The 13,595-nt window shown below is 45.4% G+C and overlaps 1 protein-coding gene across 1 annotated transcript; it reads left to right on the forward strand.

Moving 5' to 3' along the window:
• The first annotated feature begins 2,688 nt into the window (after nucleotides 1-2,688).
• On the forward strand, nucleotides 2,689-12,441 carry SNU13 (small nuclear ribonucleoprotein 13). Its single transcript, XM_040233198.1, has 3 exons — nucleotides 2,689-2,827; nucleotides 10,198-10,318; nucleotides 11,226-12,441. Exons 1-3 carry the CDS (start codon nucleotides 2,825-2,827, stop codon nucleotides 11,486-11,488), a joined length of 387 nt encoding a protein of 128 aa, XP_040089132.1. The 5' UTR covers nucleotides 2,689-2,824; the 3' UTR covers nucleotides 11,489-12,441.
• The last annotated feature ends 1,154 nt before the right edge of the window (nucleotides 12,442-13,595 follow it).

Below are 13,595 nucleotides of genomic sequence, written 5' to 3' on the forward strand. Positions count from 1 at the left end.
CAAAAGATAGGTATCCAAAGTGTCCAGGGCAGCTTCAAGCCCTGCTCTCATAAAGCACTCTGTGTGTTTGGAAAGGCAAACACTGAATAAAGACAGAGTCAATGAGGGCTACAGAGGGAACTGCGGGGGCTTCTGGGTCCATCCAGCAGGGGCAATTACCTAGTCTGGGTGATCGAGGAGTCTTCAATAAGAGGCGATGAACACAAGTCAGCTGGGCAGAAGAGCACAGCACATCACTCCTGATAGAGGGTGAAGGATGGGCTTGGGGAGACTGGGGCGTGCTTAGGGTAGAGAAAGAAGGTGGAGGGTGAAGAAGGTAGAGAAAGAAGGTGAAGCTGCAACTTAAGGATGAGAAGGGGAGAACCAGTGAAGAGAGGCCTTGTAAGCCATGGCAAGCATTTAGGGTTTTAAGCACAGAACCGTGGTAAAAGACAAATTTCTCAGACAAACTGATTCTGAGCATATGTTAACATTTACTAACTTACAAGAAAGGGAAAGAGCAAACTACGAAAGGGTGGGCTAGTCCTATGAGAACATGGAAAATGAGTTGATTTTATACAGTTGGGAAACAGAATTAATTAGGTAGAGTTTACTGCCTCACTACTCATAGTCATAAAAACACCAAGCTCCTATCAGTCATTACTAGGAGATCTGGGATATAACGGTCCAAGATGCCAGGTAGGCCAAATAACCACTTGAAATTGTGATAAAGCAAGACATCAAAAAAACAAATGATAATGACACCTATGACTGTAAATAGGAATAATACCTCTCCCAACAGTGGTAGCTGATTGTTGTTGTTTAGTCGCTCAGTCGTGTCTGACTCTTTGCGACCCCATGGACTGCAGCACGTGAGGCTTCCCTGTCCTTTGCTATCTCCCAGAGTTTGCTCAAACTCATGTCCATCAAATGGATGATGCCATCCAACCATCTCATCTTCTGTCGTCCCCTTCTCCTCCTGCCTTTAATCTTTCCCAGCATCAGGGTCTTTTTCAGTGAGTCAGATGGCCCAAAGCACTGGAGCTTCAGCTTCATCATCAGTCCTTCCAATGAATATTCAGGACTGATTTCTTTTAGGATGGACTGATTTCTTTTAGGATTGACTGATCTCCATGCTGTCCTAAGGACTCTCAAGACTCTTCTCCAGCGGTAGTTGATAAGTTCAATTAATACGCAAATAGGGGGACTTCCCAGGTAGTCCAGTGGCTAAGACTCTGTGTTCCCAACATAGGGGGAGAGAGGGGTGCTGCCGGGCTGATTCCTGGTCAGCGAACTAGATCTCGAATGTTACAACTGAAGATCCCGCATACCACAACTAAGACCTGAAGTGAAGTGAAAGTCGCTAGTCATGTCCGACTCTTCGCAACCCCATGGACTATACAGTCCATGGAATTCTCCAGGCCAGAATACTGGAGTGGGTAGCCTTTCCCTTCTCCAGGGGATTTTCCCAACCCAGGGATCAAATCCAAGTCTCCCGCATTTCAGGCCGATTTTTTACCAGCTGAGCCACAAGGAAAGCCCTAACTGAGACCTGGTGCAGCCAAATAAATATTAAAAACAAACAAACATGGAAATATAAAACTGCATCCAAGGAAGATGAGGAGCAGGGTCCAAATCACAGGTTCTCCTCTTTAACAGGAGTCATCAGTGGGAATTTCTTAATTTGGAGATAAATTTTATTATTTGACAAGTCATAGATTTGTGGATGTCATAGACTTCATGGATGAAGTCTGATGGGATGTTTCATGTAATAAAAGTTCAACCCTGGAGCCACTTCAAACCCATCCAGCTGGCTTTTCAAGCATAGTAACCAGATGTGGTGGAAGTAACCCAAGCTGAAAGCCAAAAATCCCAGAGTTGGGTTCTGGTTTCTGCCATTGTGTCCTTAGGTGACTTTGGACAAGCAACCTACCCACTCTGGGCCTCAGTATCTGTGAAGTTAAAGAGCTGCACTTCATCAGTCCCAAGTGCCCTGCTGGATCTCTACTTCTAGGTTTCCAAACGAAATACCTGGAAGTGACCCCTTACAGTCTAGTTCTGGCTAGATCCAGACGGTCCCAAGACATGCCTGGTGTCTTCGGAAGAGACACGAGTAAGGGCCATCAAAGATCCAGGAGAACTTTTTGGAGGTGGTGAGGGATCCAGGAGGACCTCTTACAGGTGATGAGGCATGAGTCTAGCTTTAAATAGTGGAACTTCGGAGCAGCGCAGGGAAAAAGCAGCATGCTGGGCAGGAAGAAAGTGGGTTGTCCTAGACATCTCCAAACCCAGCCTGCCAGAAACTCAACCTCCATCCCCAAACCGGAAGAATTCCCTACTCCACTGAATTCCCTACTCGGTGGATTCCACTTCTGGTGGACTCCACACTTCACCAGAAAATTTAACAAAGATATCTAAATATGAAGGAAAACATTTAGGATTACCAATTACTATCTCCATACCATTCCTTTACTACCACGTAGAGTTAAAAAAAAATGATATTAAAATCACATAAATGTGCTACAAAACAAACTAGCAATGGAATGACACCATTAAAATTCTTTGTTTTGGTGTGTTATATTTTGGATATTGAACTCACTGTTCCTGCCAATAACCGGTAATAGAACGACACTAAAACTACGGCAAAGGCGGTGCCTCCCCCAGAACTGAAGTCGTTCCGCGCTGGTGCCCTTTAAGGGGAGAGCCGCCCTCTTTCTAACGTCATTTCCGCTTCCGGCCGCAAGCGGCCATTTCCACTTCTTCCCTGCGACTTTTCTCGGCGGAAAGTTCTTTTCTGACGTCGCCTGTGCTTCTTGAGGAGGGACGGTACCACTGAACCGCAGCTATGGTGAGTGCGTGCGCCTGGTTTAAGAGCCAGGAAGTGGGAGACTCGGGGTTCTGTTCTCGCACTAGCTTGTCGGCTTAGAACATGCGCGGTCTCACCGGCTCGGTGAGGGGTTCGAGCTCGGACGGCCGAGTAACCCCAAGCACTGTCTTTTCTCCCGATCCGAGGTTAGAACGCTAGAGATGAGTCCCGGATTCTGTGATGGAGCGTCTGTCAGCAGTTAGTGCTCCTGGCCGAAGGCCTCCGGTGAGCGGAGAGGGCATAGCCTGGCCTGGGAGAAAGGGACCAACCCACGTGGGACAGAGTAGAAAGTCGAATGAGAAATTTTGATTTTATTGGTTTTATATTTCTTTTGGAGGGGTCGCTAGAGGATGATGTGGAACCCTGGGTTTGGATCAACCTCCCCAGCTCCACTTTCCCAATGCTGAGGTTCAGGAGAAGGATATCTCCATGGGTCTGCGCCTAGTGCTTGTCGCAAGTTACGTGTGCCAGGGATTAAAGGGGCCTTTGGCGTTTGGAGCCTGCGTTTGGAGGGAACCCCAGCCTGGAATGCAGGAAAGATTTCTCCTGCGAGGCGGTAACCTCAGAAATCAAAAGTCCTGGTAGCACCACGTGCGGGGCTCCTCTAAAACTCTTGATGGTCTCAACTTTTTAATCAGATCGTGTGCCTTGGTACCTGGTTTTGGTCGGCACTTAGTAAGGAGGGAAGAGTTTGCAAAAACAATTCGACTTTCATAATGAGGTTTAATCCTTTTAACGGTTCTTGGATCCCAATGGATATCTTCCCTGCTGCCCCACCCCCATTTTGAGTTTGGTATTTGCTGAGTCTAGAACTTGAACCTTCTAAACTAGTGCTCATTTTTCGGAGTTCCTTGAATAGTTTTGGAATCAGGTGGTCTCAGTTTAATAATGCATTTAATTGTCTTTGCGCCTGGTATGGAGAGATGAGCATGCAGTATTTGTTGTGAAATCAAAACTTGCAGGTTTTGGCTGTCTGGTGTATGAGGAGAACAAAGACATCAAGCTACGGGTTAAAGTTGTCTAGCAGTAAGATTTCATTCATTCACTCATTTAATTACCCTTGGAAAAATTAAAAGGTGAATAAATACACCCTAAGCAACTTTCAGTTGCTATTTATAAGGTCGGTGGTTTGGCTTTAAAGTTGAGTGGAACTTTTGTTGTCGTTGTTGTTGACTTTTATTAAACCAAGAAAGTGACTCCTCTTTCAGTTCAGTTCAGTCGCTCAGTCGTATCCAGCTCTTTGCTACCCCATGGACTTGCAACATGCCAGGCTTCCCTGTCCATCACCAACTTCCAGAGCTTGCTCAAACTCTTATCCATCCAGTTGATGATGCCATCCAACCATCTCATCCTCTGTTGTCCCCTTCTCCTCCTGCCTTCAATCTTTCCCAGCACCAGGGTCTTTTCCAGTGAGTCAGTCCTTCGCATCTGGTGGCCAAAGTATTGGACTTCATCATCGGTCCTTCCAATGAATATTCAGGACTGATTCCTTTAGGATTTTCTGGTTTGGTCTCCTTGCAGTCCAGGGGACTCTCAAGAGCCTTCTCCAACACCACAGTTCAAAAGCATTGATTCCTCGGGGCTCAGCTTTCTTTATGGGCCAACTCTCACATCCATACATGACTACTGGAGAAACCATAGCTTTGACTAGACAGACCTTTGTTGGGAAAGTAATGTCTCTGCTTTTTAATATGCTGTCTAGGTTGGTCATAGCTTTTCAGAATCTGCCTACAATGCGGGAGACCTGGGTTGGGAAGATTCCCTGGAGAAGGGAAAGACTACCCACTCCAGTATTCTGGCCTAGAGAATTCCGTGGACTGTACGGGATCACAAAGAGTTGAACACAACTGAGTGACTCACTTCACTTTCTTCCAAGGAGCAAGCGTCTTTTAATTTGATGGCGGCAGTCACCATCTGCAGTGATTTTGGAGTCCAAGAAAATAGTCTGTCACCGTTTCCATTGTTTCCCCATTTGTTTGCCATGAAGTGTTGGGACCAGATGATCATGGTGGATCTCCTGAAGTCTCCCCCTTTTATGCCTTTGATGTTTATTAAGAGATGAGAATCTTAGTTCCCAGAGATGGGTGATTGGAAGCTACAGTAAAAATATCTTGGCATTTTAATTATGAGGAGTGATAGGAATTAAAGTGTTTCTGGGAACTTAACTGTTTAAGAGGCAGTTCTTAATTGTGACGTTATTGGTGAGCATTAGATTTTGATGAGTTAAAAACATAAGTTGTGATTTCTCAGTAGCCATCAAAAAAATAAAGATAACTCCAAATCACTAGAGTGGAAAATGGCGGGGGCAGGTGGTGGGGGTACACGACACTCGAAGGAAAGAAAGTACAAGTAAAATGAGGATGACATAATTATAAGAAGAAATAGATATGCAGTTATGTAGCATTTAATTGATTGTGAAGCGAAAACATCAGTATGGAAATAGAAGATGTGGATAACACTATGAATAAACTTGGATCTAGTGGTGGTAGTGAAACCAGTGAATACTGCACCCATCAATTATAGAAGATAAAGACTGATGGTAATATAGACCATGTTCTCTCAACTAAAATGCAGATGACGTAGAAACAAAGTGTAAAGGAGATATAAAGAACTCATGGGTCAAGAAACAAAGTTACTATTGTATGTTAATTATAACTCAGTAAGAAAAACTAAAGTTTTGTTTTTCTTTTTTTTAACTAAAACTTTTTTAACATGGAAAAATTTTAAGTGTTAGTTGCTGAGTCCTGTCTGACTCTTGAAACTCCATGGACTATGGTCCACCAGCCTCCTCTGTCCATGGAATTCTCCAGACAAGAATACTAGAGGGTAGCCATCCCATTCTCGAAGCGATCTTGCTGACCCAGGGATTGAACCTTGGCCTCCTGCATTGTGGCATCTGAGCCACTACACCTACTTTTAACAATAGCTTTATTGAGATAATTTCATACCATAAAGTTCCGCTCTTTAGTGTGTAAGTCAGTGGTGATCAGTTTGTATAGAAATATCAAATAACAGTGTTGTGCGCCTGGAACTAACATAATATCATAGGTCAGTTATGCATCAATTTTAAAAACAAGTGTGTAGTAGAAAAAAAAAAGTATAACTCAGTGGGTGTTCTTATATTTACAACCTTGTGCAACCAACACTAGAAAAACTTTAAGAATAAAGGAGAAAAGTCTTAACTCATCCATCTCATACAAAAAATATAAAAGTTCTTAAAATATTAAGGAATAGGGTGAATTTTCTTAAGCTGAAATATCTGAGTAAATCTAAAAGATACTAAGGCTTTTGGAGAAATTATAAAGCTTTATTTAAAAGCACTAAAGAGTTAAGTAAATATATATGCTTAACTGGTTTGACAGATTCTGTATCTTAAAGGTGTTTTATCCTAATTGGGATTACTTTAAATCTACAAATCAGTGCTGTCCCAGCAGGTTTTTCTTTTTCTTTCTTTCTTTTTTTTTTTTTTTGGTAGAATTTGAAAAAGCTGATTATAGAATGTATGTGCTTGCTCAGTCGCTGTTAGTCTTTTGGCCGTGTTGGACTCTTTGTTACCCCATGAAGTATATAGCCCACCAGGCTCCTCTGTCCATGGGATTTTTCAAGCAAGAATACTAGTGGCTTGCCAGTTCCTCCTCCAGGGGATCTTCCTGACCCAGGGATTGAGCCTGCATCTCTTGAGTCTCCTGCATTGCAGGCGGATTCTTCACCACTGAGCCACCTGGCTGTATGAAGAAGAGCAAATAATTAGAGATCTTTCCCACTTCGTGAAACATCTCGAACTTCCTCTAATCTCTCATCACCCTGGTACCATGACACATTGACCCAGTGCATTGTGTTGGTGTGTGGGACCAGGCTTCCGGTCCGAGCGAGTTCTCGACGTCACTTCCGCTGACTTCACTTCCAGTTCCTCTGCGGCGGGGGGTGGGGGGGTCGCTTCCAAGCTCTTGGGGGATCAGGCAGGAGACAATCAAGGCGGACTCAACATGGTGAGTATATCCACTGGGCCATTGCCCATGGGTCACCACGTGCCGCAGTCCCCTTCCAAACCCAGGGTTAGACCGCATCACTGCTGGCAAACTGCTCGGTGCTCAGGAATGGTAATGTGGGCTGCACCCAGGTTATGTATATAATAAAATAGATATTTGTGAAAAGAATCACAGGGAAAGCAAATGAGAAATTATAAAAAGAAAAAAAAGTCGAGAGGTGAAAATAGGGTAGGAGAAATGGAATAAGCGAGGCACCACCGAGTTTGTTTTATATGTGTGTTATTTTGCAATGGATCCGATGGGGTTGCATTTTATCTATAGGTATTACAGCATGCGTCTGTAAAATGACAAATTTCAACAACTTCGATGCCACTACAGTACCCCCAAATTTAATAATTCGTTACTATCAAATATATAGTATTATTCTCCCTTGGTTGCAGCTGCTGCTAAGTCGATTCAGTCATGTCCGACTCTGTGCGACCCCATGGACTGCAGCCTACAAGGCTCCTCGGTCTATGGGATTTTCCAGGCAAGAGTACTGGAGTGGGTTGCCATTGCCTTCTCCGCCTGGTTGCCGCAGTTCAGATCAGTCGCTCAGTCGTGTCCGACTCTTTGTGACCCCATGAATCGCAACACGCCAGGCCTCCCTGTCCATCACCAACTCCCGGAGTTCATTCAGACTCACGTCCATCGAGTCCGTGATGCCATCCAGCCATCTCATCCTCTGTCGTCCCCTTCTCCTCCTGCCTGGAGCTTCAGCTTTAGCATCATTCCTTCCAAAGAAATCCCAGGGCTGATCTCCTTCAGAATGGACTGGTTGCATCTCCTTGCAGTCCAAGGCACTCTCAAGAGTCTTCTCCAACACCACAGTTCAAAAGCATCAATTCTTCGGCGCTCAGCCTTCTTCACAGTCCAACTCTCACATCCATACATGACTACTGGAAAAACCATAGCCTTGACTAGATGGACCTTAGTCGGCAAAGTAATGTCTCTGCTTATGAATATGCTGTCTACGTTAATTATAACTTTTCTTCCAAGGAGTAAGCGTCTTTTAATTTCATGGCTGCAGTCACCATCTGCAGTGATTCTGGAGCCCCCAAAACTAAAGTCTGACACTGTTTCCACTATTTCCCCATCTATTTCTCATGAAGTGATGGGACCGGATGCCATGATCTTTGTTTTCTGAATGTTGAGCTTTAAGCCAACTTTTTCAGTCTCCACTTTCACTTTCATCAAGAGGCTTTTTAGTTGCTCTTCACTTTCTGCCATAAGGGTGGTGTCATCTGCATATCTGAGATTATTGATATTTCTCCCAGCAATCTTGATTCCAGCTTGTGTTTCTTCCAGTCCAGCGTTTCTCATGATGTACTCTGCATATAAGTTAAATAAGCAGGGTGACAATATACAGCCTTGACATACTCCTTTTCCTATTTGGAACCAGTCTGTTGTTCCATGTCCAGTTCTAACTGTTGCTTCCTGACCTGCATACAGATTTCTCAAGAGGCAGGTCAGGTGGTCTGGTATTCCCATCTCTTTCAGAATTTTCCACAGTTTATTGTGATCCATACAGTCAAAGGCTTTGACATAGTCAATAAAGCAGAAATAGATGTTTTTCTGGAACTCTCTTGCTTTTTCCATGATCCAGTGGATGTTGGCAATTTGATCTCTGGTTCCTCTGCCTTTCCTAAAACCAGCTTGAACATCAGGAAGTTCATGGTTCACGTATTGCTGAAGCCTGGCTTGGAGAATTTTGAGCATTACTTTACTAGCATGTGAGATGAGTGCAATTGTGCGGTAGTTTGAGCATTCTTTGGCATTGCCTTTCTTTGGGATTGGAATGAAAACTGACCTTTTCCAGTCCTGTGGCCACTGCTGAGTTTTCCAAATGTGCTGGCATATTGAGTGCAGCACTTTCACAGCATCATCTCTCAGGATTTGAAATAGCTGAACTGGAATGCCATCACCTCGACTAGGTTTGTTCGTAGTGATGCTTTCTAAGGCCCACTTGACTTCACATTCCAGGATGTCTGGCTCCAGATGAGTGATCACACCATCATGATTATCCGGGTCGTGAAGATCTTTTTTGTACAGTTCGTCTGTGTATTCTTGCCACCTCTTCTTAATATCTTCTGCTTCTGTTAGGTCCATACCATTTCTGTCCTTTATTGAGCCCATCTTTGCGTGAAATGTTCCCTTGGTATCTAATTTTCTTGAAGAGATCTCTAGTCTTTCCCATTCTGTTCTTTTCCTCTATTTCTTTGCATTGATCGCTGAAGAAGGCTTTCTTATCTCTTCTTGCTATTCTTTGGAACTCTGCATTCAGATGCTTATATCTTTCCTTTTCTCCTTTGCTTTTCGCCTGTCTTCTTTTCACAGCTATTTGTAAGGCCTCCCCAGACAGCCATTTTGCTTTTTTGCATTTCTTTTCCATGGGGATGGTCTTGATCCCTGTCTCCTGTACAGTGTCACAAACCTCAGTCCATAGTTCATCAGGCACTCTATCTATCAGATCTAGGCCCTTAAATCTGTTTCTCACTTCCACTGTATAATCATAAGGGATTTGATTTAGGTCATACCTGAATGGTCTAGTGGTTTTCCCTACTTTCTTCAATTTAAGTCTGAATTTGGCAGTAAGGAGTTCATGATCTGAGCCACAGTCAGCTCCTGGTCTTGTTTTTGTTGACTGTATAGAGCTTCTCCATCTTTGGCTGCAAAGAATATAATGAATCTGATTTCGGTGTTGACCATCTGGTGATGTCCATGTGTAGAGTCTTCTCTTGTGTCGTTGGAAGAGGGTGTTTGCTCTCACCAGTGCATTTTCTTGGCAAAACTCTATTAGTCTTTGCCCTGCTTCATTCCGCATTCCAAGGCCAAATTTGCCTGTTACTCCAAAGGAACCTTAATTGTGTATCAGATTGATAGCCACAAGGTAAAATATATTTTGAATAACTTTTGAATATAGTAGTCTGACTGGATGGTTTTAGTTGGATATATTGTAAGATTAAAAGGAAATTTTGACCTTGGTGGGTTTATAGTTGATGGAGGTAGTATTGGTATAGCAACTCTGAAACTATTTTATGTGAATTGCAGGGTAGAATAAATGAGAAAATACTTTGATGTTTTGGAAACCAGGATTCTTACTGAAAACTGAAGATTCAAATATAAAGGAAATAGAACTTTGTGCTGGGTTTCTATAAATTATACTTGTTTAGATTCAGTAAATAAATTAAATGTGTGTGTTTGGGGGAGGGGAAGTAGGGAAGCTCCGTATTGCCCCTCTCAGTTTTTGGTTGAAGTTCTTTGTGACTTGTCTGGAACAACTTCTGGTTCAGTTCGACTCGTGCTTTGATTTCCCTGCAACAGACCGAGGCGGATGTCAATCCGAAGGCCTACCCTCTTGCAGATGCCCACCTCACCAAGAAACTACTGGACCTTGTGCAGCAGTCATGTAACTACAAGCAGCTTCGAAAAGGAGCCAACGAGGGTAAGGCAACCAGAGGATGGTCCGAGAGCAGTGTTAACAGCACCGTCCCTGTCTGGGGTCTGGACTAGATTTCCAAGGTGGAAAGAGGGCCTGGTGCTTTTGATTAGGCCCACCATGGGGAGCAGCAGCGTGTGTGGCCTGCGGGCTAGCACTAGGTCAAAGAGATAAGCAGTCACGGATAAGCATTTGAGGGGGTTTCACTGGTAGCTCAGTGGTAAAGAATCCACTCACCAATGCAGGAGACACAGTTAGAACCCTGGTCTGGGAAGATCCCACACGCAGCTGAGCATCTAAGCCTGTGTGCCACGACTGTTGAGCCTGTGCTGCGAAGGCACTGCAGTGAGAAGCCCGCCCACCCCCACTGAGAGTAGCCCCTGCTTCTCACAGCGAGAGAAAAGCCCAAGCAGCAAGGGAGACCGGAACAGCCAGAGTGAAAGTATAAGTTAAATAAGATGATAAGGATTTGAACAGTGCTCTGGGGTGTTGAGCTTGCTTGGTGAGTTGCGCGTGGTGTGAGCTTTCCGAAGTATTGATCCTGGCAGATCGGGATGGGGACTCCTGATCCTTGGTCACGGGGCTGGAGAAGTGCTGCACTGCACTGCTTCCTGCTGGAGAAGCTCGGGGAGTGTGGTGGCAGAGGACAGGAACAGAAGGGCTCTTTTTAGGAGTGAGAGTGCGTTTTGACAGAACTGACGGGTTTGATGTAGAGTTTTGAGGAAGGCATTGGAGATTTGATGCTTGGCTCCCTATCTCCTTCCAAGGCCACTGTGGGACAGAGAATTGCCTAGTCCTGGACATTTCTGCCCATTTTTCTTGCACCTGTTTTCTTTTCCTTGGAAATTGCTTTGTTGTGGCTTCCCTGCCCCAGCCCCCATTACCTGTTGACTTCATGTCCTTCTCTCCGCAGCCACCAAAACCCTCAACAGAGGCATCTCTGAGTTCATCGTGATGGCTGCAGACGCGGAGCCCTTGGAGATCATCCTGCACCTCCCGCTGCTGTGTGAGGACAAGAACGTGCCCTATGTGTTCGTGCGCTCCAAGCAGGCTCTGGGGCGAGCCTGTGGGGTCTCCCGGCCTGTCATCGCCTGCTCCGTCACCATCAAAGAGGGCTCACAACTGAAGCAGCAGATCCAGTCCATCCAGCAGTCCATCGAAAGGCTCTTGGTCTAAACCGGTGGCCTCAGCCGCACTCCCAGCTGACTCCTCTGCACCCCCCACCCCGAGTTATGTGTCAGATTGTCTGTTAGCATGTAGTGTTTCCAGCTACCTTCTGTTGTTATAAAGTATTTTAATGCTCAGTCTGGTTTTTGCATTTTTGTATTGTTGTCTTGTTTTACAGGTTGTCAGCCCCTCCCCTAATCTCCCCTTCCTCTCTGCCATCTTATCCTCCCTTTTAGAAAATGAACTAATGCCCAGAACAGGTGGAACAGGCTGGATAACACCACTTTAAGGCAGGGAAGAGCCGAGATAGAGAATTGGTTCCAGCTTTCAGATGCCTGCTTCCTACTGTGCAGGGCATGATGGCATAACTTTCTGCTTGTACCCCTCGTTCCCGGTGTACAGGATCGTTGCACACGTGTCTGAATCATCGAGGGGTTTGCTTTGCTCTGCAGGGCGTAATGTGTCATTTGGGGAGGAAGCATGTGTTTTGTGAGGTTGTTGGGTGTATGCCCGAAGTGTCGGTTGCTGATGTACCCTGCTGTTTGCTTTTGGTAATGTTGTATTCCCCCCAGCTCCCACCTTTGCCCCCTGAGGGTGGCGGGGCAGCAGCATACCAAAGAGACATGCTGCCAAATTCCAGAGGCACCCGGGTGAGTGAGACATGGGCCACTTGACCTAGGTCTTGAAGGCACGGTAGGAGGTTCTGGAATGGAGGATTCTGGGCCCATCACGGACGACTGCCTGGAAGCTGCAGCAGAGATGATGGAATCCAGGAAGCATCCTCGCTTGGCTGAATGGCAGTTTCTTCAGTGGACCCCTGTACCCGCTCTGAGAGCAGTTCCCCGGGCCTGTCTCCTGCTATGATGTGGGTCAGATGTGTATTCTCTGTCCCACCAGAAGGACAGTGCTAATGTGTCATTCTTGTGAGCATCCTAATAAAGAATACATACATTCATATCCCAGTTTAAAGAAAGTGTGATTCTTGGTGTCCAGCTGATACTTGATTGAAGCATTAGAGTGATTAATGGTTTCTTGTAGTTTCTCAGTTTTCACCAGGAAGCTGTGCAAAAGACGTCACTTCCAGATGACTTCTGGCTGTTCAGAAAATGCAGACTTAATCACTGAGGTGTCGCTGTCACTCTGGAAGAGGATTTCTCAACTTCAGCACTGTTGATATTTTTGGTTGGATAATCTTCTATAGGAGCCTGCCCTGTATGCTTAGAATGTAGAATGTTTAGCTGCAAACCTGGCCTTTACCCACTAGAATGTAACCACTCCAGCAGTGGGTTCCTAGGGAAGCTAAAACTACCCTGTTGTGCTAAAACCTGTTCTGTTCCTACTGGGCTAGTAATCTCCTTTGGCTCACTCCAGCATATGCATCTTTATGTATCATACTGTAAAAGACTGAAATAATTTGGGGGTGAAGGGAGATCAAGTAATCTAACCTCTGGGATTTCCTGGCAATCCAGTGGTTAAGACTCCACCTGCTAATGCAGGGGATGCAAGTTCGATCTCTGATCCGCTAGGGATCCCGCAGTCCACGAGGCAGGTGGCGGTGGTGGTGGTTTAGTCGCTAAGTCATGTCTGACTCTGCAACCCTGTGGACTGTAGCCTGCCAGGCTCCTCTGTCATGGGATTCTCCAGGCAAGAATACTGGAGTGGGTTGCCATTTCCTTCACCATGAGGCAGGGGGTAGTAAACACTTGGACAACTACTGAGCCTGCGGGTTCTAAAGCCCGTGCTTGGCAACAAGAGGAGCCACCATGAGAAGCCTGTGCACCACAATTAGAGAGTAGCCCCCCAGCATGGCCACTAGAGAAAGCCCTTAGGCAGCAACGAAGACCCAGCGCAGCCAAAAAATGAAAAATAGCTCTAGTGATGAAGAATGCGGAAGTGCTGGCAGGGCCTACAGGTTAGAAGGTCCCAGCTGCATGTGTCCAGAGTAAATCTCAGGCAAGACCGGCTTTCATGTGTGATACAGTCAGTTACAATGAAGATTACACACTCGGGGATGGTTTGGGATCAAACTGGAAAGGCTGGATAGTCGTCATAGCTCCTGGTCCATTATAATAGGTGTGTGTTTCCCCCTCAAATGGACTTGAGGCTGGAATTTTGT

This window comes from Oryx dammah, unplaced genomic scaffold (genome assembly GCF_014754425.2).
Source record: "Oryx dammah isolate SB20612 unplaced genomic scaffold, SCBI_Odam_1.1 HiC_scaffold_29, whole genome shotgun sequence".
Lineage (NCBI taxonomy): Eukaryota > Metazoa > Chordata > Mammalia > Artiodactyla > Bovidae > Oryx > Oryx dammah.